This window comes from Penaeus chinensis, chromosome 32 (assembly GCF_019202785.1).
Source record: "Penaeus chinensis breed Huanghai No. 1 chromosome 32, ASM1920278v2, whole genome shotgun sequence".
Taxonomy (NCBI): domain Eukaryota; kingdom Metazoa; phylum Arthropoda; class Malacostraca; order Decapoda; family Penaeidae; genus Penaeus; species Penaeus chinensis.
In genome coordinates this window covers 21,849,374-21,864,373 of record NC_061850.1, presented here as the reverse complement: position 1 = coordinate 21,864,373, position 15,000 = coordinate 21,849,374, and the positions used below count along the sequence as shown (strand labels likewise).

The window sequence follows — 15,000 nt, the reverse complement described above, 5'->3', positions numbered from 1 at the left end:
AAAGAGCCGTGAAAACAAGCTATAACATATTAGTTAAATATGATTTGGTTTAGGGGTTAATTTTGTGGATCTTTTTTGCTAATCTTTAATAATGTTAGGCCAGGATATGAAACCTGAGAATCTGTAAGTCATTTTAAAGCCAGCTGTATTGTCTTGCAGGAGAGGGATGCACATGGTGAATCAGTTAAAGCTGGTAAGTTTTTGTAGCAATAAGTAAAAGCTAGACAATTATGCCAAATAAAGCTAATGTTTTAATGAGATGCCTATGTGCTAAATATCTATAGTTAATTTATTTTATTACAAAGAACTATGCATATTTTATTGTTGTCATCATAATTTTCTATGTGTAATAATTTAGTGAGAATTTCGGTAGTTTTAATGCAAATTAATTTTGTATTTACAGAACCATTAGACAGCTGGAAAGATATTGATGAATATAATGATGATAACAGACTACTGCAAGTTAAAGAAGAATTAGATGGCAAGGATGATGATCAGTTTTATAGAACTGTAAGTACATACTGTTACAAGCACATGAAGTGGAAACACTGCCTCAGTCAAGTTACATGTGCCTAAGCTGCTTCAGGCTGACAGGTTCTGTATATGAGATAGGGGAAGAGTTTGGTAGGGTAGGCATGAGTGATAATTCGGGTTTTGGCATTACAAAATTGAGAGATAGTCCCTATCAGTCTACCTCACAAGTAATCCTATTAACACTACCAATTAGGAAATGTGCCATGGAGAGAGTAAATACTTCTTCCACCAAGCAACCTAGGCATGCTCCATGCACCTTTTACTGGTTTGGGTCAAAGCCCTACCTCTTGGAGATAGTATTATCTTTCTAAATGAATTAGAGTAGTAATATAAAGTTATCTTTACAAGCATGTGTATTATAACGCACTTTTAAACAGCTGCATTGAATCAGAGTATATTAGGACCTGATATAATTAAATATGAAATACTAAATACATACATCTTACATCTTCCGAAAATGGTTCGTACAAGGCACATTATATTTAATAAAGGTTTATTAAGTATAATAATGGAAAGGGAAGTGAAACTTACTTCAGATAATTGTGATCAAGATGTGTGTTTAACACCAAGAACTTCTAAACTAGGTAGATCTTTGGTTGACCTTCCTAGTGCAAGCAAAAGGACGAAAAGGAGAAAGACTGAAAACATTAAAGAAGACTATTCTACTGATGAATTCATGTGTAACACTCAGATAAAACTTCAAAAAGATGGGAACAGTAATGCAACAACAACTACACCGATTTCCAGGAAAGTTGATAGATAGAATAGACAATCATTCAGAAATTCCATTTCTATCACATATGGCTCTTTCATTGATGATAAATACAGGTATGAGCAGAAGCCCATGAAGAGAAAAATTGCACTCTTTATCCACCATTCCATAAAGTCCTTGAGGCTAAGAAGGCATGCTATCCATCTGGCATTGCATTTAGCAGCGTGAAAGCTGATGTCCCTCTTCAGAATCTGTTAGACCACACGTCTGTTAATGCAACAAGATGCTATCAATATTTTGTCTCAATACAAGTCTGACTACCAACACTCCTCTTACGAACTGATAAGCAAGTATGGTTTTGATGGCAGTGGAAGTGAGTCCCTGTATGCAATGAATAATACACAGACAAATATGGAGAAAGCAGATATGTTTGCAACCTTTATTTGCCCTGTTAAATTAGCATCAAAGGACACAAGATTATCTGGCAAAATCCTGCTCCCTCATCTCAAATCTATTGCCTGTAGACTGAAATCTATAAAAGAAAACCTTAATGTCATCAGATCAGAATATGATTCAATTGAAAGAGAAATTGAGGATTTACATCCTTATATCGAGGGCAATGTCATAGTTCGTTATAAATTAGGTATACATTAAAAAAAATGGCTCCCAGTAATCAAGATCATAATATTTTCCTTTAAATGCCATCTATATGTATTAAACAATTTTATGAGAAAGATGCATTGATATAGTTATGGAAAATTATAGAACTAACGGTTTATTGAGAAAATTGTCATTTTTATAGATAAGGATAAGTCCGATATGCGAAGCTGAGCTTCGCCCGGGCTATGCCAATGAGGGAAGCCCGGCCTGTGTCGACTAATGCCGACTCGCTAACGTGTGTCAGCTGGTGCTGACTCGTCTTAGTCCTTACCCGCCGTGGTGCCCAGTCACAGCAGTAACCTCCAGGCGACAATTGCAACTTCTCGTGCCTGGGCGGGGCGCGAACCGCCGACCCCTCGGATGAGAGGCCGACACGTTACCACTGTACTAGCCCGGAGACTATATAATAGAGAACGTTAAGTAAATGCAATACACTTAAAGATACGAGCTTAAAGATACTGCTTCCATTGTTGTTTAACATACGATCATGTAAAATATTGCCACCTTCCCGAAAGCAGACATAAATTGCCAATAGTAAATGTTATTGAGAACAAATCCCCCAAAGTCCCCCACAAATTTCAACAACCCTAATTCTAAAAGTCTTGAACTAATTTTGATACTTTCTTACATAATACCAGCCAGTTCATATCCCTTGAAGTGGCCATTCAACCTCCACAAAACACCTGATTATTTGACGTACTGTTGGCTATGCATGCTAGGAAGAGTGGAATAATTTGCTGGAAATGATGATGGTAATAGTGTGTAGATTATCCCAACTGATACTAATTGAAAATAGCACAAACAGATAAAAGTCGAAAAGAATCTCTCCCGGCAGCAATTTTGAAATAGTTACCCCTATCACATATAGAAAACTTTGTTTTACGGGGAAACAATTATGTTCTGTCGTTTTCCTTTTATTGTAGATGGCGGGTCTGTCTAGGAAATCAGTCATTGACAGATGTATTTCCTCTAAACTAGAACCCTCATTTGATAATGTATTATCCATGTTTAAAGCAGCAGGAAAACTATGAACATTGGACATTACAGCTTTCAAATGTGATTTTTATAAACGATGGAAGAAAGCTAAATCTTTTAAAAGCAGGTTTGAAAATAATAACAATTTTTGGCTAAGTAAAGATCTAAAGACACGGAAAGAATACCAAGAACAGGAAGTAGGGATTTCACTGAGAGCAAAGTGACAGAACAAAAAGACCGAAAACTGAAATAAATATGAAGAGTCAAGGTCTCGCCACACAGATGAACTTACGCGAGTCGGGGAAATTCCATGCTGCTAACCTGTGCTAAGAAGCAACCTTAAAGTCACCAACAAAGCCAGTTAACATGTTAAATCAAATGAGAGTTCACGCTGACACCACACGAAGCACTCACCGTACTTCTAAACACAAAATTGACCAAGAGTACTTATAATTATCAGTGAAGAGTAGACAGAGATAATCACTGCAAATTGTGCTCTTTAGCATGAGTGTAGAAGAAGCAAAGAAGCAGTGTTATCCTTCTGCCGTTACTGTGACTGAATTGAACCTCCTAGATCACACCACCTTACGTCTGCTTCCCAAAGACAAGCAGTTGATATATTGAAGGGAACCCGAGCTAAGAGGCCTTTGGCATTAGAGATGTTTTTTTAAGCATGGCGGCGGAAACCTCTCGCTCTGTGCCATGAAGGTAAATGAAGCAAGTCCAGATGTGGGCGAAACTCAAATGCTTGCCTCGTTCATATGTCCCGTGATGGTTATTTGTAAAGAGACAATGCCGTGGTATGGCAAAACCCAGCGCCATCTCCTGTTTACTGTCGCTCCTTTTCGCATAAAATTCACGAAGGAAGCAAAAGAGCTCATAAGACCAGAACATAATTCTATCGAGAGTGAAATCCAAGCCCTAAGACCTACTATTGAGGGAGATATGATAGTACATTACATAATGATTCCTAAAATAGTAGATAGCAAAGTTAGCCAAGCCCTTGTAAATACGCCATCATCATCGACTTGTTTCCTGTGTCAACCTTTTACAAAACCGTCTCAAATTATTAAGATAAATGAAATGATGTGTCGTGGGAGTATCTCAAATACAACATATCACCTCTTCACCTATTAATAGATACGATGGAATGTGTATTACATAGCCTATAAATTGATGCTAAAAATGTTGAGTGTCAAAAGAAAGGAGAATAAATCCACCGTGGTCAAGGAAAAGGAGCGCTTTCAGGCCGCATTCAAAAGATAATCCCCCCCCCCCAATCCCTTGCCCGTTGTTGTCGTGGGGGGGCTTAGGAGGCGGAGACTGGGACCCAATGCTGGGGAACTCCCCAACCTTGGGACTCAGCCCTTGACTCAACAAATTTTGCATGGTCTTTTTTTTTTCCCCTCCTACTTTTTCCTTTCTGTCCCTTCACCAACCCCTTCTACTATCCACTTCCTAAGGTGTGAGAGTCGTGCTGAAAGGATGAAAGGCTGACTTTGTGCCAGTCCTGAACGGCCTGAGGGAGCCATGGGCACGGTATTCCCCTGCTTGTCTAGCCCTTACCCCTCAAGCGACCCTGAGGGGTGGACCGTTTCTCTCCCCAACATACTCCAGGCTTATCATGGCCAACAAGGAATAACCATTTACCATTAACCATTACCATTATTAGAGGCAATGAGGCTTGCCTCTTCATCAAATAGCTCCACCAATTCAAACTCGCCCGATTCCCTGACCCCAGGCTCTCCTTTGACCACGGCTCTTAACACTACAACTAATACCCCCTCCTCAAGGCCGACTAGTACAGTATCCACCCAAACAACACCCCAGGAGACATTTCTACTCCCAACATGCTCAACTTCAACAACTATACCCCCACAAATTTCTTCATCAACTACCCCATCCTCCCTTATTACTACCTTACAACCTTACCACCTCCCCGTAACACTACCTCCCTCAATACTACTCCCTCTTCCACATGCCCCCGTCTTTCTACTACCCCCATCTCTACAAAATTCTTAAATAATCTATAGACCAGCCAAATGGGACCGATTTTTCGTGATCCCTCCCACAACTTCTCACACTTTCTGCTTTGACAACCTGTTTTCATTCCTCAAATGCATATACATCCTTCACTTGATCTAACCCCTATACATTACCTTACCCAACCTTAACCCATTTACTAACTCAACCACCCTTCACTACCATTTACTATAGTGCTACATGACCTTAGATGTCTAGCACATTTATTTTGCTTTTAACCATTAACCATTAACCATTCAAAAGATAATTGGGGATTAATGTTGATTTTACATCCCAAGGCAGTGAGAACACAAACAGTGGAAATGCAGCGCGAAGATTATTTTCTGAACCCGTGAAATGTTCAGCAAAAACAAGTGTAGGTGAAGAACCGATCAGGCGTTTTTTTTTTTTTTTTATGTTTTGCTGTTTACACTAGCCAAAGCATATGAAGCATATGCTGAAGAGACAGCAAAACTATATAGAGACCTATATAACTGGTACTGCATGCCGGTTTCAGTACACATGATGCTCACGCATGGCTTGCATGTTATTGAGGCATTATGTATATCTGTAGGACACGCTCCAGAAAAGGGCATAGAAGTTTGGCATAGAGAGATGCGCAGTGCCATACTATATCACTCCAGCAAGTCATCGAGGATTCGAGTATACATGTATTGTATTCATTGGTTACTTGCAACATCCGTTCCAATGGTAACTGCATAACCTAAGCCCAAGTCCCTGAAAATATATAGTTAATTTGTCCCCGGATATTAGGTCGCTGCTGGAGAAGCCACACGTTAAGGAGTGCAGTCAGACGAGCACTTTTTCAGATGATGACGATGAGGAGGAGGAAGAGGACGATGATTTCATGTAATCTCTATCAAGTTTAGTTCTTCAGTCTCGCAATGTCGCTGTGGTGTAATATGATGTATACGTATTTCACTGTCAATGTCAATATTATATACATTATTATGTAATAATGTAAGCAAGGTTATTATAAATATAACGTTTGGCAAAGGACAGAGACAAATTTTTGGTAATATTTGCAGCATTACTTTAGAAAAAAGAAAGAATGCTTTGTTTAAGCGCTATACAAATGCTAAATTAACAAAAGATGTAGCGAGCTGTACCGCGCTGATGCAACACTATGCAAATAAGAAAATTCGTTCCGATCGACACCTTTAGTTCGTGTCGGTGTGAGCCCTTATTTTTGTTCGTGAGTTAATGACTAAAGTTTAGGCATTATTGTCATTACTCGTTTATTAATAACGTTCTTCTCATTCTCATGGAAGTTCCTTGCATGTCCTGGGCATATCCTCATGGAAGTTCCTGTATGTTCTGGGTATATCATCTTAGCCGATCGTATGATATTTTGATAGAGGTAATTGTGTGCCCATCACATTTTTGCAGAGTATACGCTGCTGCTCCATTCCTTTCTCACCCTTTCTCTTTCTTTGTATCTTCCTCTCTCTCCCTTCCTCTGTCTTTTATCTCCCCCCTTCCCTTTCTCTCTCTCTCCCTCTCTCCCGTCCTCTCCCTCCCTTCCTCTCTCACTCTCTACCGTCCTCTCCCTTCACCCTGCTCTCTCTTCTATCTCCCTCCATTCTTCTCTTTCCCTCTCCCTTTCTCCCTTCCTTCCTTCCTCTCTTTCCTTTTCTCTCTAGGGTGAGCACTCAGCATATGCATTCAGATTTTTAAGATGGCGTCTGGCGTGATGACCCAAGTGGCATGTGCCGAGTTGACCTGTGTCCCGGACTGAGAGAACCCAGGCAGATAGCGATTCTCCTGGGCAGGTCCCCACCACGCCATCGCTTAAGGCTGGTCATTGTTCTATTCATAGTTTGTCAGTGTGTTATACTCTTAACCAATAATGATTAAGCTCTCCGTTCAATTTTATCATTGCTTCTAATAATCTAGTACTGGTGTTTTACAATAACAAAGTAGAGCATCTTACACTCCCTTTATCTCCCTCCATTCCTCTTTCTACCTCCTTCCTTTCCTCTCTTTCATTCCCTTCCTTCTTCTTTCTCCCACCCTTTCCTTGTCTCCCTCTCCCTCTCTAGTCCGGTTGCCAAATCCATTTTTTTGGCTGAACCCGGAAATTTTATGCAAAGTTTTTTTTTTTTTTTTTGATTGATTTTGGTAGCCTAGGATCTACTCTTTCAGGATCTGCCGGGTGCACTCCGCGCACCCTTGAGCGTTTTGAGAAATTCAAGATGGCGCCCAAGATGGCTGCCGTTTTAGATAATTCCTTATAACTCAGGTAGTATTTGACCTAGGATGATAATTTTGGTGTCTAACCGTATGTTTTGAGGGGCAAGGAATCCATTGAAACCATTTATTTGACTAGTTGGGGATTGCATCATATGGAAATGCAATATGGCTGCCATATTACAAATTTCAAACAAAAACAAACAAATTCACTTGTATTTGACCTAGGATGACTGAAGCCACTGTTAAATCAGCGACTAATATTATTATAGAAATTACTTTAATAATTTAAAAAAAAATAACATTGTTTCGCTAATTTTGGTGTCTGTGTAAGGTAACAGTAACGCAGTACTGCTACGTTAACCTTGACACGGGACAATTCCAGGTCACTGTCCCTTGGAGACCTGATCTGCACCTCCCTTACTGCATGATTTACCTGATACGAGCACCACCTGGCCACCCACGCATCGTACACCGGGCATGTATGTGGTAGCGGCCAAAGTGGGGTGAGCGGGGGAGTCCAGGTCACGGCACTCGCATACGAGAAAAACACAAGTGGTTAATATTGATGTATAAATCAACCAGACTTAAACTGTAATTTATCTGTATTCACACATAACTAATTATCAGTAATGCAAGAGTACTTCATATCCACAGTACTTTATACTGAACTTTTCATCATTAATTAACCAAGGTAAATGAGGAAGGCCAATGCGCTGCTTGCTTGTTTATTTTTGCCATAGAGCCTAGCTACATGTTCACCACCCTTGCACCAGTCGCTAAAAATCCAAACATATACAGTGGTGAATTCCCGGTAAAATACATAATACTAACCAGTGACCTTTGTTAGAAATCGCAGCGGGTTCCAAGCAGTAAGGAGGCGAGAACAGATCTGCCGGTACTCCCAAAGTACCTGGGGGGTATCTACGCCCCCTAGCCAGGGTATTGGCTAAAATGCTCGACGACATGGATGCCCGTGAGTGGTTGCCTTGTCACGGATTATGACGTCACTAATGACGACAGACCACTGGTATGACGTCACTAGCAGACGCCATCACCAATACACCTAGATTTACGTGACACTATCCTCCTGGTGAGATAGTGTCCTCACACAAATTACTGGGCAGGTGAATGGTGAACGTAATTGCGTGTACGTAGCTAAGACTACGTACGTGCGCGTACAATATTTACGGGGGGCACCCCGCATTTCCACCTCGTTGGATGAAATACAAAAATATATAAAAGGACAGTAAAACTCTTCTCGGACTCCTCGTACCAAATGGGGGGGGGGGGGGTTACCGTGGTAGGACAAGAAGTGGGCGAATCGTCCCACTACATCTGACCATGTTGCTTCTTTACTTACAGAAACTGATGGCTTCTAAGGGAAAAATGGCAGAATTGGCGGAGAGAAAATGCGTTTTTAATTGGAAATTCAGCTGTGACAACAAATCAGAAAGACTTATTGAGGCAGGCTATGCCAGAATTCAGAACATTATGAGATGTAGCGGGATCTACAATGACGATTTACACATTTCACTGCAGAAAAAGCTTGAGAATAATGCTAACTTAACCATTGACTGCCACAAAAGCTGTGTTTCTAGTTACACATCCACTCATCACGTTAAAGTGTTCAAAAAGCGAAAACATTCTCAAGAATCATCATCCTATATTCCACCAAAGAGAAGGCGACAATCGTCGGCTTGTGGAATGTTTGATCTCCTTCAGGACTGTTTGTTTTGTGGAGAAAATGTGAACTAAAAAAAGACAGTAAGAATCCATCACGTTGGAGAGCTGCCTATAAATTCAGACAAATACTCAGTCCAGATAGAAAGACGACCCTGAAGGAATCAATCTTAGAGATATGTCATAGCGAGTCTGCCGTGGTGTCTGCAAGTATGCTGGTGGAAGACCAAATCAACTTAGTTCGAGAGCGCCCTGCTATTTATGATCCCAGTGACCCCAACCACTGGGATCGTGATGTCATTGCTTCCCTATGGAAGGAGGTTGCTGCTGCATTGTCGTGTACAGGTAAGACAACTGTTTAATTAATTTTGATCCATTTATTAGGCTATGAATTATACATTTATTGTATTCAGGTAAGACAACAGTTTTATTAATTTTGAACCATTTAATAAGGTTATGAACTAAATGTATACATACGGTTCATGTTACAGGTAAGACAACAATTTTATTCATATTAGGCTATGAACTATATATTTGTCTAATTCACTATGAACTACACATTACGATGGATCGCTCGGTCTTGCCACTCAAGAGCTCCACCTGGGGAAATGAAATATTCCTTCAAGCTGTCGCGAACTGCCATAGCCTCTGCTGTAGCCCTATTGCTTCTTGTTGCAGTCAGGCTTGAGTTTGAAGAATGGGAATGTGTTGCATCATGAACAGCATCACTTGGAAAGTAGTTGAAACTGTTTTCATGTTGGATGAAATTATGGAGTACACAAATGCTTTTCACCACTGCTTCAGATACTTCAACACTTGTCTCCATTAACGTCTGAAGTATACCAAATTTTTTAGCTAAAATTCCAAAGGCACGCTCTACTGTTATTCTAGCCTGGCTGATCCGATAGTTATATACTTTTTTAGGGTAGTCCAAGTCTTTTCTAGGATATGGCCTCATAATGTTAGGCTTCAGAGGAAAAGCTTCATCTCCCACAAGAAAGAAGGGTGTTTTGGTTACAGTATTTGGTATTTCACGTGATGGTGGAATGCCTAAACTACCACAGAGAAATGACCTACCCATGTTTGATTCAGTGAAAACTGAACTGTCACTGTTTCGTCCATATTGCCCTACATCAATCAGTGTGAAACAACAATTGGCATCAACAATAGCTAGCAGAACAATTGAATGGTATCCTTTATAATTGTAAAAAAGTGATCCTGCTTTAGCTGGGCATTTCAGGCGACAGTGTTTGCCATCAATACTCCCAATACAGTTAGGAATATTCCATTTTTCAAAAAACGTTCTGGCTATTTCTTCCCACTGGTGTTCATCAGGTACAGGCAAATGCTGTGGTTGTAGTGTTTCCCATATGGCTTTGCTGGTTTCCTTGACTATCTTGTGTACTGTGGCCTTGCCGACACGAAACTGGTAACCAAGGGAAGTAAAAGATTCTCCAGTAACCACATGCCTAAAAAGAAATATAGTAACAAGAGTTAAGGTACAATAAATAACCGTTCAGTAGTGACATTCATTACTTACCATATAATATAATCCTGTCGTTTTTAAGGTACTTAGATCTATCTATCTATCTATCTATCTATATATCTATATATATATCTATATCTATATATATATATTATTTATTAATTAATTTATTTATTTATTTTATTTAACTCTTTTACAGAACCCGAATGTAAGGACAAATGGCGCCACCTAAGAAGCAATTTTATGAGGGAAAGAAGAAAGAATAGTGAAAAACCATCTGGATCAGGTAATACACAGGCAAGGAGGTGGGTGTACTACGATGCCATGCAATTTCTGATCCCTTATGTGACGCCACGACCAACATCTTCAAACGTCCCTCAACCTCCTGATGAAGACACCTGTCATGAAACGGAAGATGCAGATCAAGATTCTTCACTTTCTGCTGTCATCGAAGCATCAGAAAATGCATCTCCTCAAGAGGCTGCCAGTAACGTCGAAACTTGACTTGTGAGGATCGCAGCAATGGCAAGCCTATTCTTCCCAAATCAAAGAAGCCTTGTATCGCAAAAAAACATAGCAAGGCCAGTGCAGATGAGATGGATTTGGTTTTCTTAGACGAACTAAAACAACTGAGAGGACAAGCGTCGTCACAAAATGATAATGACAGAGATCGCCAGTTTTTGTTAAGCCTGCTGCCTATGATGAAACAACTGGCGCCAATTGACAACATGGACATAAGAATTGAAATATATGAAGCCTTTCGTAGGAAGATGTTCAAGCCCGCACCCTCTGTCCAGTATGGGTACTGGACTGAACATAATCAATCACATACACCAACACCGTCACCAGGTACATCCCATGCAAGTGACAACAACGTGCAGAATAATGACCAGTTTTTTAACCTCTGAGAAGTAATTTAGATGATCATGTTTCACTCACCATCAGGAATGCATTACTGCCATCAGCTCACTAATTTACTATTGCCGTACGTGTAATGATTTTTGTAATGTTCAATAAAAATACCTCTTACCTTAAAAAAATGGCCATTCTTTCTTCCGTTCCTATTGCACGCCTGTAGTTAGTGTTGATTTTCCTAATGGAAGGTCCAACCAACTCCACCAGCTTCTTGAAGTTTTCATTTGTCATCCTAAAAAAGTTGTAAAATTTTTCTGGATGGTTTACCAGGTCTGGGAATAAATGAGTGAAGCTACCGAAATCTGGCCTCCTGGTGTTCAGATGATGCATCCAGATTCGAGTTTTATTTTTACGTCTGCGACGACGAAGCCAGAGCAATGCAGTTACTACAGCAAGAGAATATGCGTCCATTCTCCCTGAAATCAAATGGGTCACTGTGTAGTGACTTGACTCGGGTTGACGCATTCGGTGTAAACGGAGATACGTCGAAATGAATCGCTTCAAATGACTTGATGCGACTCGACTCGACGCGACTCGCTCGGTGTAAACGCAGCGTAATAGATGAGGATGATGATGATATTGATGTGATCTTGAATAGAATTGCGAAAAAGGTTAGAAGTGAAGTCAAAAGCATTAACTTGGATAAAAAACCATTACTCAACAACAATGAATAAGGACATTGCAATGAACGAAGTAAGTGAAACATTGATGACATTACTAGGACTTGTATCCGCAAAACTAGATAGGACTTTCCCAGCCATAATGATGGGATCAATCTTGACCGGGGCTGTCAAGAACAACTCAACGGCACTGCAGATAGCACTAGGTTCGAAATTGGGTAGATCAAAAAATATTTAGCGGGAATGTTAAAAGGGCCCATCACCAAGCCATTGTGTGGCGTTCACTGGAAGACAGCAATCCGCCTGAACTTGATGCAGAAATGTACGGATGGGTGAAAGACTCGAAACTGAAAACGCTACAGCCGGTTCTCCTTCCCGCAAATGTTGAACTCGCTCCAGAAACTGTCATGCGTATGATCAGATGTGGATGCAAGAGTGAAAACCCCTGCAGAACGTTTTCTTGCAGCTGCAAGAAGGATGGTTTGAAGTGTACAATATTCTGCGCTTGTTATGATGCAGGTTGCAGCCAGACTCTTACTTGGCATTTTAATTCAATGGATCTATGTCACCGATTCTTGTGTTATAATTCATATGCAACTGTTTTAATTACCTTCAATAGATTCGTTGTCCACGAAACATATGGGTAGACAACAAAATTATCATTCCAGGTCAAGTGAATTTATTTGAATGAAAGGGAATACAAGTTAATTTGTTTGTTTTTGTTTGAAATTTGTATTATGGCAGCCATATTGTATTTCCATATGATTCAATCCCAAACTAGTCAAATCAGTGGTTTCAATGGATTCCTTGCCCCTCAAAACATACGGTTAGACACCAAAATTATCATCCTAGGTCAAATACTACCTGAGTTATAAGGAATTATCTAAAACGGCAGCCATCTTGGGCGCCATCTTGAATTTCTCAAACGCTCAAGGGTGCGCGGAGTGCACCCGGCAGATCCTGAAAGAAAAGATCCTAGGCTACCAAAATCAATCATAAAAAAAAAAACTTTGCATAAAATTTCCAGGTTCAGTCATACTTCTGCCGGACTACTCCCTACCTTCCTAACAGCTTCCTTTCTTCTCCCTCCCATCCTTTCTCACTTTACCCTCTTCTCTTCCTCCTCTTTTCAATGTTTTTTTTCTATTTTATTATCATTAATTTTACAATTCTCCCGCTTGTTAGTAGCACTAGTAGAATGCATACACAACCATGCAGAATGACTCGTTTTCTATTCCAACAAAAACAGAAACAGTACGTACTACCATAGTGGGTCAAGGTCAGATAGACTGTTAGCGTACATCATTGTTTACTATGCGGAGAACGTCTATTGATGCTTGAATTGCTCATAGTGATAAAATGACGAAACTTGAGTCAATGTCTGGCATGAAGAATGCTACAGTTTCCCTGTATGATTAACATTTTTATTATAGAGCCCAAAGTTATGGTGTCTATAAATTCCTGGAAACTTTAGCACAGGAGAAGGTTGATAATGGATAGTGGAAAACGACCTTCACGAGCATCGGAATCATTTATTCGAATAAATTCTTGGAGCAATAATATCAGACTGATGAAGAAAAAGCAAAGATCTGCAAAAATTGCAACTTAAAAAAAGAATAGACCCTTTTTTTTTTTTATATATATATAAGAATAACCGTGATTGCCTTGATAAGGAATTGAAGGTGACTGGATGCTAAAGGATTTTACGGCGGTAGTAGTAAAGGAAAGGAAAGCTAGTACTTTAAAGTGGGACAGATACACCGTAGACTTTATCCAAAAAATAAGGAATGACTTTTCTGCAGGAATTTACATTTGTAGCCCAGGTGAAGTTTACAAGAGAAAAGGTTATAAGGGTTGATTAAACTTTATGCAAGGAGGAATATTGGATTAGTCCTACGATTTTGAAAGAAATGTAAATAATGTTAATGACAATCGAGAGAGAGAAACTAGCCACATATAGCTCTTTCCATCATGCTAATTACAAATATTTGCAAAAGTAGATTTTGTCAAATGAAATATGAACTTCCACTTCAATATTTGCTTAATCACACCACCGGCGACTTTTATTACAACTAGAAGTCATTCAAAAGCTTGGCCAACAGTATTTTAGGTATATATTTCGTTGCAGCAACTCCAGAACCAAAGGACATACCTTGATGATGGCCATGACCGAATTGATTATTTCAACCTCTTTTGCACAGAAGATATTCTTGGCACCACTGTAGAAGAGACTAAAAAGTACAGTGCCCAGTACAGAGCAGGTCACTGGGATTACCTGTCCAAACATCCGGGATCTCGCACTCGCCTCTGGAGAAAAGAAGGCCTCGCAACCCGTCCGGAAATCTGCGCTTTTCTCTATGGGAATTGTAAGAGAGTCAACATTGCGCCGAGACTCCTTGGTTTTCTAAGCACTCCGACAGAAACAGATTTCAAAATTTACTCATGTTTCAGCATTTCAGTCACAACTCAAAGGTTGACCAAATTAACAAGCCATACTGAATTCAACCAATTATTCCAGAAACATTTTCAACCTGGTCAGAATATTTCAGTCAACGAAAGCATATTTGGCTTTAAAGACAAAACACCACACTTATAGCAACGTGTGCTAAATAAGCCTCATTCCAGGTTTGGCATGAAATTATGGCGTCAGTGACAGTTCTAGTGGATACACCTGCACTTTTTAAATATATAAAGAAAAGCCCCACCTATTCATAAGACCACTGACTCATGCTGAACTAGTCAATCAATGTTATCATCTAGGATTAGACAGTTTCCATCACCACATCTCTTTCTGGACTTCTTACACCTAAATACACAACCCCAGGAACCGTAGGGTCAAACAGAAGAGGCCTACCAAAAGACCCAGTTCAGAACCTAGGAGTTGCTGAGTGGCGGCAAAGACCCCTTTTGTGTGTAAAATTCAAAGATGGGAGACACCAGTCCAGTTTACTTTCAACGAAATGTGCAGCCGGGCAGACCCGTTTCAACGGCCTTAACCCTTTCGCTGCGGGTGTCACAGCGTCTGTGACGGAGCTTTCCGTACACCTCGTGCTGCTGTCACAGCGTATGTGACATAACATGTTCTGCCTATTAATCGGTCATATTTCCCATATTCAGAACTTAATGTCTATTTGCACATCTTAAGTGTAAAACATTCGATATATATTTGTATTTTTCAGGTA

The 15,000-nt window shown here is 40.0% G+C and overlaps 1 protein-coding gene across 6 annotated transcripts in view; it reads left to right on the top strand.

Annotated features, from left to right (window-relative positions):
* LOC125042351 (dentin sialophosphoprotein-like) overlaps window positions 1-15,000 on the top strand; it is a 40,628-nt gene that overhangs the window by 18,141 nt on the left and 7,487 nt on the right. For 2 of the 6 annotated variants that reach the window (XR_007116342.1, XR_007116341.1), the window contains exons 9-12: window positions 160-193; window positions 404-510; window positions 8,480-9,142; window positions 10,483-10,780. Coding sequence is in view for 3 of the 6 variants with exons in the window: in XM_047637902.1 (XP_047493858.1) it covers window positions 160-193; window positions 404-510; window positions 10,483-10,515 (174 nt within the window). In the remaining 3 variants the exon portion in view is untranslated. Of the gene's footprint in view, window positions 1-159; window positions 194-403; window positions 511-8,479; window positions 9,143-10,482; window positions 10,781-15,000 lie in introns of those variants that run through there. The other 4 variants (XM_047637899.1, XM_047637900.1, XM_047637902.1 and 1 more) reach the window with 3 other exon arrangements.